Below are 12,622 nucleotides of genomic sequence, written 5' to 3' on the forward strand. Positions count from 1 at the left end.
AAATTACCTTTTATTTCATTTATTTGTGTTGAAGAAGGATGGTGACATGGGAGCTACTAGGTGGTACTGGACAAACATTAGCCACAATTTTTGAACAGAAAAGAAAGCCGGCTTGTACACTACTGAAAAGGATTTGGTATCAAGAATAAATTTTTCAACAAAACTACACATTTTATTCCTTAACAAACATCAATTGGCAACTATAACTAACCAAAGGATTCATACTTGCCTGCTAGCTGCTAGGCTGTTAGCCGGCTTCTCGGCGCTAACAAACTCCCGAATCAGATTAGAAACAGCGGCAGGCTTCTCGACGTGTGGGATGTGACCGCAATTTGGGATTTGGCGTATGATTGCATCTGGCAATTCACAGTGCAACCGCTGCATTGTACAGTTGACGAACGATCGATCACTCACTACCGAATCTATTATCTATAGTAGAAGTTAGGCCACTAAGATAAGAGGAGAGGAACTTACAACTCCAAGCTTGTAGTCAATAATCTGATCATTCTCTCCCCATATTATAAGCGATTTTTGCTTGACCTGTATATATAACAAGTAGTGAAAGATTGATTAGCTTTCATATGGGTACTAGCCAAACGGAGAATAAATATCGCCCTTACATCGTTTATCTGAGCAGTGACATTATAGCCTCCACTGATCATAAAATTAACAGTTGCATCCTCCCACCAGGGTAATAAACAATGTAACCGCCCAATCTGAAAAGCAATAGCACAAAATCATATCATGTCATTTGGACCAGCTGCAAACATCAAAATATTTAAGAGCCAACTTTGTAGATGAAGGCTTTGTCAAGGCTCCAGGGCCCCCTAACATCATGTCACGGGGTCAGTTCCAATAAGGTGGATTATCTCAGTCCCCCCAAATAGGGTACTTATAACTTAACCCTATTAATTGAAGCACGTGCTCCATCTCAACTAAAAGCCTAAGCTGATAGTTGGATTGCACATTAATGGTTATATGCTCTGATTTAGAGGTATTATATAATAGGTTATTGCTAATTGTATTGAGGGCTTATTAAAAAAGAATACAATTTCAAACAGTTGGATCTCAAAAGATTATGAAAAACCATAAACAAGCGGACCAAACTCACATTTGTCCAGTCTGCGAGAATATTGAAGGGTAAACTATTGAAAGCCAGTGAAGTTGCATACCAGCGAAGCGGGATGCTTTTCAACAAGTAGACCTGTCCAAACGACAAAATTTGATATATAAGCAGTGAAGTATTCATAAAATACAAATTTTGACATGACTGACGATAAAACTTCTCTTGCATCAAATTAAGGTTCAAATAACATTAAAACGTCCTCCCTTCCTTCTAAGCTGATTAAAGAGATGGATTACCCCAGCATAAGCTGCTGCTTTAGGTAGTGTTGCAAGGTCCCCAGTGCCTTCTGCATATACACTTGCATCGATCAAAACCAGCCTATCCACCTGATTAAGGGCACAATGCCTCATTTGGACGAGCCATATAATTGCCAAATATATCCGTAAAATACAAAGCTCTAGGGCAGACTCATATCTATTTAGAGCACTTACAGCTTCTGGATAGTTGACGGAAAAGTCGATAGCAATGGCAGATCCAAGACTTGGTCCGACTAATGTCATAGGCCTTTTGATGTATGTATTCCAAAACTGAGAGAAAGATGAGACCAAATTTTGAGATAAAAACAAAACAGGTGAAAGTTATTCTTTCAGATGCTTTAGAACACATTCAATCTAATTAAGGTGGCCTAGAATACTGAAACATGATTTAATTCAGAGTGTAACCCGATTTGCATACTAAAGTCGACTCCTTTTGGCTGTCCAAATGATCTAAATAACATGCAAAGATGAAATTGAATACCTCATAAAGATGTTTACGCTTGGAAGCAACATCTAATGCCGGAAGCCTTTCTAACCAATGTCAGGATTAAATGAAGCAATTCTCAATCCCTGTTTGAATATTAGAGCCAAAAGGGCAAGTTTTTATGAAAAGGGAGGTTGTACAAATGAAATGAATATACCTAAATCAGAAAAACCCCATCCAAGAATATCAATTGCCCATGTCTCGAACCCAGCCTCCTCGAGCATCGGAAGGGTGTATCTCCATTCTAAAAGTGAGCTGAACAGAATAAGAAGAGATGAACAATGCAAACACAGCAGGAAAACAAGGTGCCAACACTTGAAGAAAATGACACCCCTACCTGTCAAAACCATGGAGAAGAACAACCGGGTTCTCCTCACTCCGCACTGCTGGCTTCACACAACTGCTCATAATACAACCTTTAGAAAAGCTTACCTAATTTGGACCAATTTGCAATCATCAGTCCACAAATGTTGCTACATAGAGGATATACAAAGGTTGCCAAATTAAGACATATCAAATTCAAAAATGCAAATGCTAACATGACATTAAAGAAACGTGGTATTGGTGCAAGAATAAGATATATGTCCTTGTGTATTCTGGCGCGAGCAATAACAATGTAAAAATAGGCTGACCCTTGATAGCGCAGCTAACTTACCGGGACTCTCTCAATTCTTGAAGCCAATTTCCTAGCAAATTGGTCTTTGATATTGTCGACTTGTTTTGGAAGAAAAGCAGGAAATTCACAAGCCCACAACCTCAAACGCTTTGCCCTCCAGCCTTTCGCGCTAAATGTATGCGGCGGTGGTTGAGCGCCGCCGGCTGAAACGCCCAGTGCCACCATTTCTTGGCAGCGTCGACCAAGCCAGGACAAACTTCAGAAATGAATGAGGGCCTTGCAATAACCAGAAGGCGCTAAAGATATATCATCAAAAATTATTGGGAAAAGGGTCAAATACACCCATGAACTTTATATAAGGAGTCAATTAGGCCCCTGAACTTTTAAATGTTGCAATTAAACCTACGAACTTGTTACTTTTGTGCATTTAGACCCAATAACAAATTAATTACCTGTAATAGCAGGTGAGATGCTGACGTGTCATTTTTTAATATAAATAATAATAATAAAATAATATAAAATTATTTAAAAGATTTTAAAAAAAATTAAAAAGAGAGAAGATGGCAGCCATCGCTGCCATCTTATTCTTGCCTGGGAAACTAATTTTGTTTTAAAAAAGAGAAGAAGGCAGCCATCGCTGCCATCTTTTTCCTGAAGGAGCGGGAACAATTTTATTTTATATTTTTTAAATAAAAACGAAGAAGAGAGAAGATGGCAGCCATGGCCATGGCTGCCATCTTCTTCTTAAGTCTCTTTCGTCTCCAGTGGAGACGAAGGGAACTCTTTTTTATTTTATTTTTTAAAGAAAAAGAGAAGATGGCAACCATGGCCTGCCATCTTCTTCTTGCCTCCTTCTTCGTAGGAGGCTAGCAGGCAAGAAGAAGAAGATGGCAGCCATGGCTGTCATTTTCTCCTCTTCTTCTTCTTCTTTTTTTTTTTTTTTAAAAAAATTTTTATATTATTTTATTATTAGTAATTATTTTAAAAAAAATGACACATCAGCGTCTCACCTGCTATTACAGGTAATTAACTTGTTGTAGGGTCTAAATGCACAAAAATAACAAGTTCATAGGTTTAATTGCAACATTTTAAAGTTCAAGGGCCTAATTGACTTCTTGTATAAAGTTCAGGGGTGTATTTGACCCTTTTCCCAAAATTATTTAAAGCTACTTTCGTATAATTTCTCACTTTTTTTAAAATACAAAATTTATTATTATTAAATTATATGAGAGTTGTAGGATTCATCTTTACTTATTGATAGTGCTCATTTCTCATCTTAAGTTATAATAATAATTGATAATTGATGTTGTAAACTTCATCTTTGTCCTGATAAAATATTAGACACCTAAATTTATAACGTCAATTATAAATTATGAACGACACGACATGTTAAAAAATAATTAATAATTTAGAGACCAGAAATGAGTGTAACTAATAAATAAACAAATCCTGCAATTACTCTATAACTTAAAAGACGAAAAATAGAAATTTCTTATTGTACATCAATATCTCAAGTTGGTCGGATTAATTCTGAGCCCCAACTAATATAAGCCTCTAAGATCCCTCCCCTAGAGTCTGTTGGTGGAGGTAAATTCCGTGTTGCTAAATTGAATTTTCAGTTAAAGGAGAAGATTAGTTGAGTTAGAAAGTGCAGTAGCATTCCTGTCTGTGCTCTAGCTCCTATCAATAATCAATCTCATGTCAGCGCCCATTCCCAGCTTGCATGAGGCATTGATATCCCAGTTATTGTCACAGAAAAAATGGAGCTTTATCCGTCTCAAGCAGATACACTCTCTGTTTATCACATGCGGTCTTTGCCACCACAATTCATGGCTCAGGAAACTACTCGACCACTGCATATCCCTGCCTGCATTCCCCTCTTCCTATGCGCTTTCTCTCTTCACTCGGATCAAACAACCCAATGCCCATTCCTGGAACACCATGATCAAAGGCTATTCCATGACTTCAAACCCCTATCACTCCATTGTTTTCTATGCCAAAATGCGGGAAAATCGTGTATTTCCCAACAACCACACCTTTACTTTGCTTCTCAAAGCCTTTTCCAAGGCCAAAGCAGGAAACCCACTTCAGGTTTTTGCTCAAGTAGTGAAGTTTGGGTTCGGTTCTGACCACTATGTGCAGAATTCTTTGGTTTCTACTTTTGCTGTCTGTGGGCACATTCAACTTTCGCGCAAGGTGTTCGTTGAAATGCAGCAAAGAGATGTCATTTCTTATACTGCATTGATTGATGGGTTCAAGAGAAACAGTAGGCCAGCTGAAGCTTTGGAGCTTTTTCTAGAGATGAAAAGGAAGGGTGTGAGGGTGGATGAAGGTACTATAGTTAGTGCTCTTTGCGCAGCTGGGATGCTGGGATGTGTTTGGTTGGGGAGGCAGCTTCATGGGTTCTATATAGTGCCTGGGAGAGTTCATCAGGATGTCTATATTGGCAGTGCTCTTGTGGATATGTATTCCAAGTGTGGATTCTGTGATGATGCTAGTCAAGTGTTTGCAGAGATGCCATGCAAGAATCTTGTTTCTTGGACTGCACTGATAACTGGATATGTTAACTGTGAAAGATTCAAGAATGCCCTGAATGCTTATGAAGACATGCTGGCTAGTGGACTAGAGCCCAATCAAGCTACACTAACTGTTCTTCTCACTGCCTGTACTAAGCTAGGGGCTTTAGACCAGGCCAAGCAGCTTGAGATGCGTATTGACTCACAACGACTCGAAATCAACTTGGCTCTTGGCAGTGCTTTGATAGATTTGTATGCAAAGTGTGGATGCATCAATGATGCACTTTCGGTTTTCAGAAAGATACCAGTTAAAGATGTTTATGTATGGACAGCCATCATCAATGGGTTGGCAATGCATGGTGAAGCTGAGAAATGCTTAGATCTCTTTAGGGAAATGTTGAGCAATGGGGTCGAGCCCGATGGAGTCACATTCATTGGGGTTCTCAGTGCATGCTCTCATGGTGGACTTGTGGATGAGGGGCAGAAATTGTTTGCAGAGATGGACAGTGCCTATGGAATACAACCCACTGTTGATCACTATGGTTGCATGGTTGATCTGCTGGGCCGGGCGGGACGATTAGAGGAAGCAGTTGAGTTGATTGCAGGCATGCCAATGGAGCCAACCCCAGGTGTTTGGGGGGCTCTATTTGGTGCATGCATGATTCACAAAGAGTATGGACTGGGAGAATGGGTAGGAAATCATCTGATCAGGATACAACCTCATCACAGTGGCAGGTACACACTTCTGGCAAATTTACATTCAATGTCTCAAAACTGGAAAGCAGTAGCTCAAGTCAGGAAAAAGATGAAAGACAATGGAGTTGAAAAGATCAGGGGGTGTAGTTGGATTGAACTGGAAGGTGTTATCCATGAATTTATTGCCTTTGACAATTCACATGCCCAGTCTGAGAGTGTGTATCTGGTCTTGGATAGCCTTGCCAGCCAACTGGAACCTGAAAATTTTGTTCATACATTGACTCCATAATGTTCACACTGGACAGTTTAAAGCATAGCAGATTTCCAGGTTATCAATGAACAACATTCAACAACAATTTCATTTCTCAGAAAAGACTACAAAGTATCAAGTTATAAACCACAGTTTTGCCCTTGATGAGAGATACAATCTGGTTGTTATATCCTAATATTTTAAGCGTTGAAGTTTTTCGCATTATCTCCATCCTTTTGCGCTCCCTCTACGTGGACAGAACAGCATATCAAGTAATTCTGGATTCTGGGAGATTAACCCAAAAAGTGACTCCTCCTACCAAGTCAAGGTGGCTGTAAGAATAATTAATGAATTTCAAGCGGTGTAAAATCAAAGGATCACCGAAGAAATTGTTTCCAGTCTTTATGTTGCAAGAGTTGGTGACAGCGAGAAAGTTGGAAACTCAAAATCCTAAGAATTCCCATGGAAAGAAACAGAATTATGCCTTATCTCAACGGGAACTAGGAGACTTCCAGATGAGACTTGAATGTTATTAGTCCGCTTTATCGTCAGAAGCCTCCAATAACCATTTTGCTCTCCAACCAATTGAAGGTGACAAAAGGCGTTCTGTTTTCCAACCAGATGACTGAAGCTGCCATAAAGCACAAATAGAAAACGGAAAGAGTAAATATATTGTTCTTTCACTAGTTTGGAAGGGGAAAAGGGATAAAGCATGGTCTTATGTAACCAAAATACCTTTGAAATGAAGATTTTGTAATGCTTTTCAATCCACAATTCACTCTCCATATGTACATCTCGCTTCTCGCCAGCAAGTTTTGACATGACAAGAGCATGAATGAATGACTGCAAGATATCTGCTGCCGTTGAATCTTTATGCACAACAATGCTGACGATTCCATTTTTCTCCAGCAGTAAATACTTAGCTAGATAGACCACCCAGAAGAGATAAGTAGATAATTTGGGTAAAATATTTTCACATTAAAAAATAATGCGCAACATATCAACCTTTTCTGTAATGAGATCCAGCAGACTTTAAGAGTTCCTCCCTAGACATCAAGAAGAAACTGTCACTAAATAACTCAAAACATTCATTCCGTAATTTTTTTTTTCTTCTTTCAGGTCTACTTGAGAGCACACCCGTGGAGCTATTCAGCTCCAATATGCATGTTTTTTCTTTATCTCTAAATTTGAGGAAAAGAGCAAGCCCAACTTACATTTCATGAAATTTAAGTGAAGTAATCCTCACGCCTAAGCTAACATTCTTGTGTAAAGTACTCTTAGGGCTCCATGAGGTCATCCATAACGGTAGAATATGCTCCATGGTCGAGACCTGCTTTGGAGAGAGAACTGGCAATAGTACAGAACAACTCAGTTTGAAATACGATGAAGATTGTCATTGTGATGTGTTTCATTTCCTTTCCCTTGTATCAAAAATAAAAAATTACGATGAATATTATGCAATCACCTTGGCCTGTCTTGAAGAAATGTGACAGAAGAATCGAGCTCCTTTCACAGTTAAGAGTTGTGAGCGAAAGACAACTAACGGCCTTATAATTTGCTACATATATCAAAATTAACAAAGACAGATTAGATGCAAGATGTTAGTGTACTATACATGGGATAGCGGGTAAGAGGAGAAAGGAAAGCAGTGCAAAACTGACCATACATATGGAAAATGGTAAGAGACAAGAACGAGATCCATATGGCAATTGCGTGTCCATTAGTGATGCGAGCAAGTAGCATTCCAAATGCCATACCGATCATTGTTGCAACAGTCTCTTGGCTTCCTTCCTATTTGATCAAGCGAGCATAAAAATGTAACAATCTGTGCAATTATTTAGTACGGAAGCTCTGCAACATTAGTGCCAATCTCGGTACCTTTGCAGATATGTCGGCTGCATTATCTTGAAGGGCAAAATGCTGCGTCAAAGCTGCTCTAGTGGCTCCACTAGCAACACCAGCTATATAGCAACAACACGTGAAAGAGATAGACAAGAACGGTTATCACCCAATGATGGCATTGGAGCTGAGAGCATGTGTCACTCAACTGGGCTATAATGCACATGGGTCAAACCACACTAAAAGAATGAATCCAACCAATTAGCTAGCCTAACCCATGGCCTTATAAACTCATATGTTCTCTCTTATTTTATAGATGTGGGACTCTTAACAGATGTGAAAGCAGTTGACTTACTAAATGATCTTGATAAGCTCCCCAGACATAGAATGAACAAAAATGCCGATGGAAGTAGAGGAGAGAGAAGGTCCATCAACATTCCTGTGGAAAAGATGACACAGACAGATGGAGATTAGAGAGATGAGGATAGGGTATTTAAACGGATGTTCCAGGCCCGATATTAGAAAGAGATTTATTAAAGAACCAAGATCATTCATGAAATCTGCAATCAACCGCCACATTTTGGCATTGCTATCCAAATTCGAACCCTGAAAACAAAAGGCTACAACTTTAGTACCTGCAACAGATCAGATAAGCAATTGATCAAGCAAAAGCGCAGAAACCTGGTAAAACGTGAATAAAATGCCACCAATCATTCCTGATAGATCCCGCAAAAACCACTGTACCAAATCCAACATAGTATAAGTGTTGCCATCACCACAACATTAGACAAATTTCAATCAACGTGAAGAACTGTAAATTCTACCTGAAATGTAGCCCCAATGACAGTAGCTGATTTCTCTCCTACACCAATGGCACTTAAAAGGGCCTAAAAGTTTGCATAAATGAGCCTCTAGCATTCACAATAAGAGGTAAAACAACACACTTCTATACTCAATCTTACCTGTGTAGACAGCATCATCCGCACATAAGTTGAAAGCCCCTATAAAAATTTAAAGTTAAAATTGAATTTCGTTCGTATAGCAGTTGAGAAATCCAACAATGGGTATCAGAAATTTGAACCTGCAACAAGTCCCACACTTGAAAGGGTACATAATCTGGGGTCACGCTGTTTGGAAACCCCTATTTATGCAAACAAAAAACAAAAAAAAAAAAAAAAAAAAAAAAAAGTATTACACACCACACTACAACAACAAAAATAAATTTATGGGAAATGAAGACTATTCTTGTGCTTTTAACTTTCCCATTACCAAAAAAATGTAATCTTTTCACTAGGAAAATGATAAAGAACATATGATTTTATCTTTTTTTTTTTCTCAACTAAACAAAATTTCATCTATTCACCATTTTAATTACACAAGAAGATTTTGTAAATTTGATACTATAACTCATCCTAGACCATATGCATTAAAAGTTTTGCAATCTGGGTCATTGCCTTTCCTCTTCATACGAAAAAAAATCTGATCTTTTTACTAAAACAACACATCTTCTTTTAAACATTTCATTTATCAATTAAACCAAAATTCACAATTTTAATTACACTTGAAAATTTTGCAAGTAAAACCTACAGTATGATCCATACAGCTCAACCCACAATATTTATCTATAATGATACAAGCTAATTTATAGCACAAATGACAATTAAAGTAGTATTTATATAGAGACAGATAGAGAGCTTGCCTCGGGTATAAAAGCTTGGAGAATTTTGCCAGAGATATGAGTGAATGGGTTGCTTGATTTTTGTATTGAAAGAGAAGAAGAGGAGGAGGAGATAGAGATGGTAGCAGTCTTAGTAAGCTTAGTTGAGGTTGAGCCGTTCCATTCTTCGACAATGATCGCCGATGTTGTCTTGGATATTGATGGGTTTTTCTCATCTTCTTTCATGGCGGAGTCAAACTTGAATCCGTTTCCTCTGTTTCAGTTCAGTTCAGTTCAGTTCCGTTCATCAAGAGTCAAGACCCCAGTCTCACAAAGGGTATTGATTTGAATTTTTTAGAAAATTGGGGTCAACAGGAATGCAAAAAAGGTGAATTTTTAATTGTTCAAAGTATAGGGATCGAATGCAAAATAGAAATGGGGTAATAAAGTTTATGTTTATGGGGAAGGGTTGGAAAAAAACCATAATTCGCTAGAAGGAGGGCTTGAACCTCCGACCTTGTGGTTAACAGCCACACGCTCTAACCAACTGAGCTATTCCAGCTGTTGTTAATACTTTTTACAAACAATTAAATGTAATTAAAGAACTGTTTGAATACTTTAATCTGATCGGACCAATGTCATAAAGGTCAAACTTTTAGTAGTGACAGGAGTGAGTTCTTAGATAGATGCTTTATCCTTTTGGGGACGTCCAATAAAATTGGAACGATACAGAAAAGATTAGCATGGCCCCTGTGTAAAGATGACATATACAAATCAAGAAATGATCCAAATTTTTGGAGGCAACCCCAACCAAGTTGGTTGAATAGTTGGCTTGATAACCACAAGGTTTCGAGTTTGGGCTGTCTATGACCTTCTTGGTTTGAGCTAATTAGCTATGAGTTCTTGCTGCTTAAAATGCATACTTTTGGATCACATATTAGAACCCTTTTAACAATATGATATTAACCACTTGGCAGAGTTGTGCCGCTATTTAGGTGCTACTGTAAACCTGGTGAAAATACTTGATGCTTATTAGTTATTGGCTAGAGATATTATGTAGTCTGGCTCTTCTTTTTAGGAGAATTGAAAATCTTTCACCTCCACCGAAAACAACATTTCCCTACTTGCAAATGTGTGTCTGCTTGTCAACTGCAACTGCCCATTTTTCCCTTGCTTTATACCTCTTTTCTTCACTATTATATTTCCTCTTACTTTTCAAATATCATCTTTTTGAAGTGTAGCACTCTTGTTTGCTTTGGCTTTGTCAATGTTGTCCTTTATGTATTACTGGCAGATTTTGCTATTGTTCCTGCTAATTCACCCTCTTGAGGCCGTTCCAAGTATCATTTCTTGTTCAGAAAGATGTGGTGCCCTTTCTGTGAAGTTTCCTTTTGGTTCTGGTTATGGCTGTGGACATCCGGCCTTTGCTAGATACATCAAATGCAGCGGTGGGGTGCTCCAGTTCTCCTCTGGCACCGGGGTTTACACAATATCGTCAATTGACTATTCGAGTGGTGTTATGGTTGTCATAGACCCCTTCATGTCAACGTGTTCCTCAATGCAGAATTCTGGAAGCTTTACACTCGATCGTGGAAGCCCTTTCAGCATAATGCCAGAGAACATTTTCGCTTTGCTTGGATGCTCTACAACGTCTGCAGTGTTTGATCCAAACCAGGATTTATGCGATTCTGGTTCAGGTTTGAATGTGTGCAGAGGCCTGTATTCTTGCAAAGGGGTGACAGGGATTGGTTTGGAACCAAACGGACCAATATCTACTTGTTGTGTGTATAATCCTCCGGTTCCATTAGGCTCAGGTAATGGTTTGGATCTCCCTAAGCTCCAATGCTCATCTTACTCAACAATATATGGATTCGGGGGAGATGAAGGCGATCCGATGAAATGGCAGTATGGGATTTCTTTGCAGTTCAATAACTCGTATTCTTCTGATGCATGCAAGAACTGTGAAGATAGTGGTGGCTTCTGTGGTTTTTCTGGTTCTGATGAGGCTTTCGCTTGCACTTGCCGGAATGGAGTTAACACCACCGTCAATTGTTTTGGCAGAGGTTTGTGTCATACCACCACAAGAAAAGAAAAGAAAAGAAAAGATTTCTCCCTTTCTAATTAGTGATGTTTTGGATCTGATGTGATCAGGATATGCTTGGAGTGGGACATGGAGACACAAAATTCAAACAAAAGTGTACATTGGAGGTAAATGCTCCTTCACTTTTCAAACAAAAAGTTCACTGTGTTTGACAACATTTACTGGCATATCATGTGATTTGTATGGATGTTTTTCTCTCAAAGTATGAACCCCATTCTCACCCTGTAATTCTAGATCTAGTAACATCTATGAAAATCAATTTATTTTTTCAAAACTGGACTAAAATATTGTACTTATATGAAAATATTTGCATGAACTTTAACCGTGTAACGGGCTGTGCTCTCTTATCCATATAATCCAGTGAATTTGGTTATCATTAATCAAAGTGCAGTGTTTATCTTATTTATAGTAGTAATGACCTGTTTGTCTTTATAATGATATATATATCTTCAATTTCTTTTTGCTATTTCAGGGTTCCTGTTCTTGTGGATGATGTTTTTCATTTAAAGTTGCAGAGCTTGTGTGAGTGGAGGATGCTGCAAATGGTTGCTCAACATTGTCCTACTCTTTATTCATGTTATATGGTCCTGTTTCAAGAAATTAGCTTCACATTTCTTGGTTTTGAAGTGGGCATCCTTAAGTAGGCTTAGTGTTCCACCACTTAAATTGTTTATGTTTTTCAAGAGGCAATGGAAGTACTATAATTTTGGTACCACTTAAACTGTTTATGTTTTTCAAGAGGCAATGGAAGTACTATAATTTTGGTATTTTTCATGTACTCCTTAGATTTGATTTGGTAATTAATCTGATTGAATTTTAACTAAACTTTTTATGCTGAAAAAAAAAAATTCCTTCTAAATACTACACTGTAACAGAGTCAGTTCTTAAAAAAAATTTACTTCAAAAAAAAAAAAAAAATGAAAACAATACATTTGAATATTGCTTCATGAACTTTTTTTTTTTTGCAAAAACTTTCTTCACTCCTAATGTAAATTAGTTGATCCCACCTGACGTTAACAAAATTTATTTATTAATCAAATTATACTATTACATTAGATGGTAAAAAATTTGATGAAAAAA

The 12,622-nt window shown here is 38.0% G+C and overlaps 4 protein-coding genes and 1 non-coding gene across 10 annotated transcripts; 2 read left to right on the top strand and 3 right to left on the bottom strand.

Annotated features, from left to right (window-relative positions):
• Positions 1-77: 77 nt before the first annotated feature.
• LOC109162122 (uncharacterized hydrolase YugF) lies at positions 78-2,772 on the bottom strand. Its single transcript, XM_019310822.1, has 10 exons — positions 2,523-2,772; positions 2,205-2,299; positions 2,025-2,122; positions 1,865-1,914; positions 1,558-1,653; positions 1,363-1,452; positions 1,112-1,204; positions 621-716; positions 475-540; positions 78-378 (listed from the first exon to the last, which is right to left on the bottom strand). The coding sequence occupies exons 1-10, from the start codon at positions 2,706-2,708 to the stop codon at positions 220-222; spliced, it is 1,029 nt and encodes a 342-aa protein (XP_019166367.1). The 5' UTR covers positions 2,709-2,772; the 3' UTR covers positions 78-219.
• A 1,409-nt stretch (positions 2,773-4,181) lies between these two features.
• On the top strand, positions 4,182-5,984 carry LOC109161705 (pentatricopeptide repeat-containing protein At1g50270). The gene has a single exon (XM_019310195.1). The coding sequence runs from the start codon at positions 4,182-4,184 to the stop codon at positions 5,982-5,984; it is 1,803 nt and encodes a 600-aa protein (XP_019165740.1).
• Positions 5,985-6,016: 32 nt separating this feature from the next.
• LOC109162121 (protein root UVB sensitive 3) lies at positions 6,017-9,760 on the bottom strand. 5 transcript variants are annotated; one of them, XR_002051027.1, is made up of 15 exons: positions 9,484-9,758; positions 8,866-8,925; positions 8,747-8,785; positions 8,609-8,671; positions 8,466-8,522; positions 8,327-8,390; positions 8,140-8,223; positions 7,824-7,906; positions 7,607-7,736; positions 7,411-7,503; positions 7,160-7,292; positions 6,951-6,991; positions 6,681-6,868; positions 6,296-6,576; positions 6,017-6,233 (listed from the first exon to the last, which is right to left on the bottom strand). XR_002051027.1 is itself a non-coding variant. In XM_019310819.1 (14 exons), the coding sequence occupies exons 1-14, from the start codon at positions 9,685-9,687 to the stop codon at positions 6,478-6,480; spliced, it is 1,332 nt and encodes a 443-aa protein (XP_019166364.1). In that variant the 5' UTR covers positions 9,688-9,760; the 3' UTR covers positions 6,017-6,477. The 5 variants fall into 5 exon arrangements, 4 of the variants coding, with proteins under 4 accessions (XP_019166364.1, XP_019166363.1, XP_019166365.1 ...); XM_019310819.1 differs by having other exon boundaries at positions 6,017-6,570; positions 9,484-9,760; XM_019310818.1 differs by having other exon boundaries at positions 6,017-6,576.
• Positions 9,761-9,929: 169 nt separating this feature from the next.
• TRNAN-GUU lies at positions 9,930-10,003 on the bottom strand. The gene has a single exon. It is a non-coding gene; the product is annotated as a tRNA-Asn (tRNA).
• Positions 10,004-10,045: 42 nt separating this feature from the next.
• LOC109161757 (LEAF RUST 10 DISEASE-RESISTANCE LOCUS RECEPTOR-LIKE PROTEIN KINASE-like 2.7) lies at positions 10,046-12,263 on the top strand. Of its 2 annotated transcripts, XM_019310259.1 has the most exons (4): positions 10,046-10,087; positions 10,736-11,504; positions 11,593-11,649; positions 12,015-12,263. In XM_019310259.1, exons 2-4 carry the CDS (start codon positions 10,961-10,963, stop codon positions 12,047-12,049), a joined length of 636 nt encoding a protein of 211 aa, XP_019165804.1. In that variant the 5' UTR covers positions 10,046-10,087; positions 10,736-10,960; the 3' UTR covers positions 12,050-12,263. The 2 variants fall into 2 exon arrangements, with proteins under 2 accessions (XP_019165804.1, XP_019165803.1); XM_019310258.1 differs by lacking the exon at positions 10,046-10,087 and having other exon boundaries at positions 10,098-11,504.
• Positions 12,264-12,622: the final 359 nt, after the last annotated feature.

The sequence above is a fragment of the Ipomoea nil genome, unplaced genomic scaffold, assembly GCF_001879475.1.
Source record: "Ipomoea nil cultivar Tokyo-kokei standard unplaced genomic scaffold, Asagao_1.1 scaffold2926, whole genome shotgun sequence".
In the NCBI taxonomy this organism is placed as follows: Eukaryota; Viridiplantae; Streptophyta; class Magnoliopsida; order Solanales; family Convolvulaceae; genus Ipomoea; species Ipomoea nil.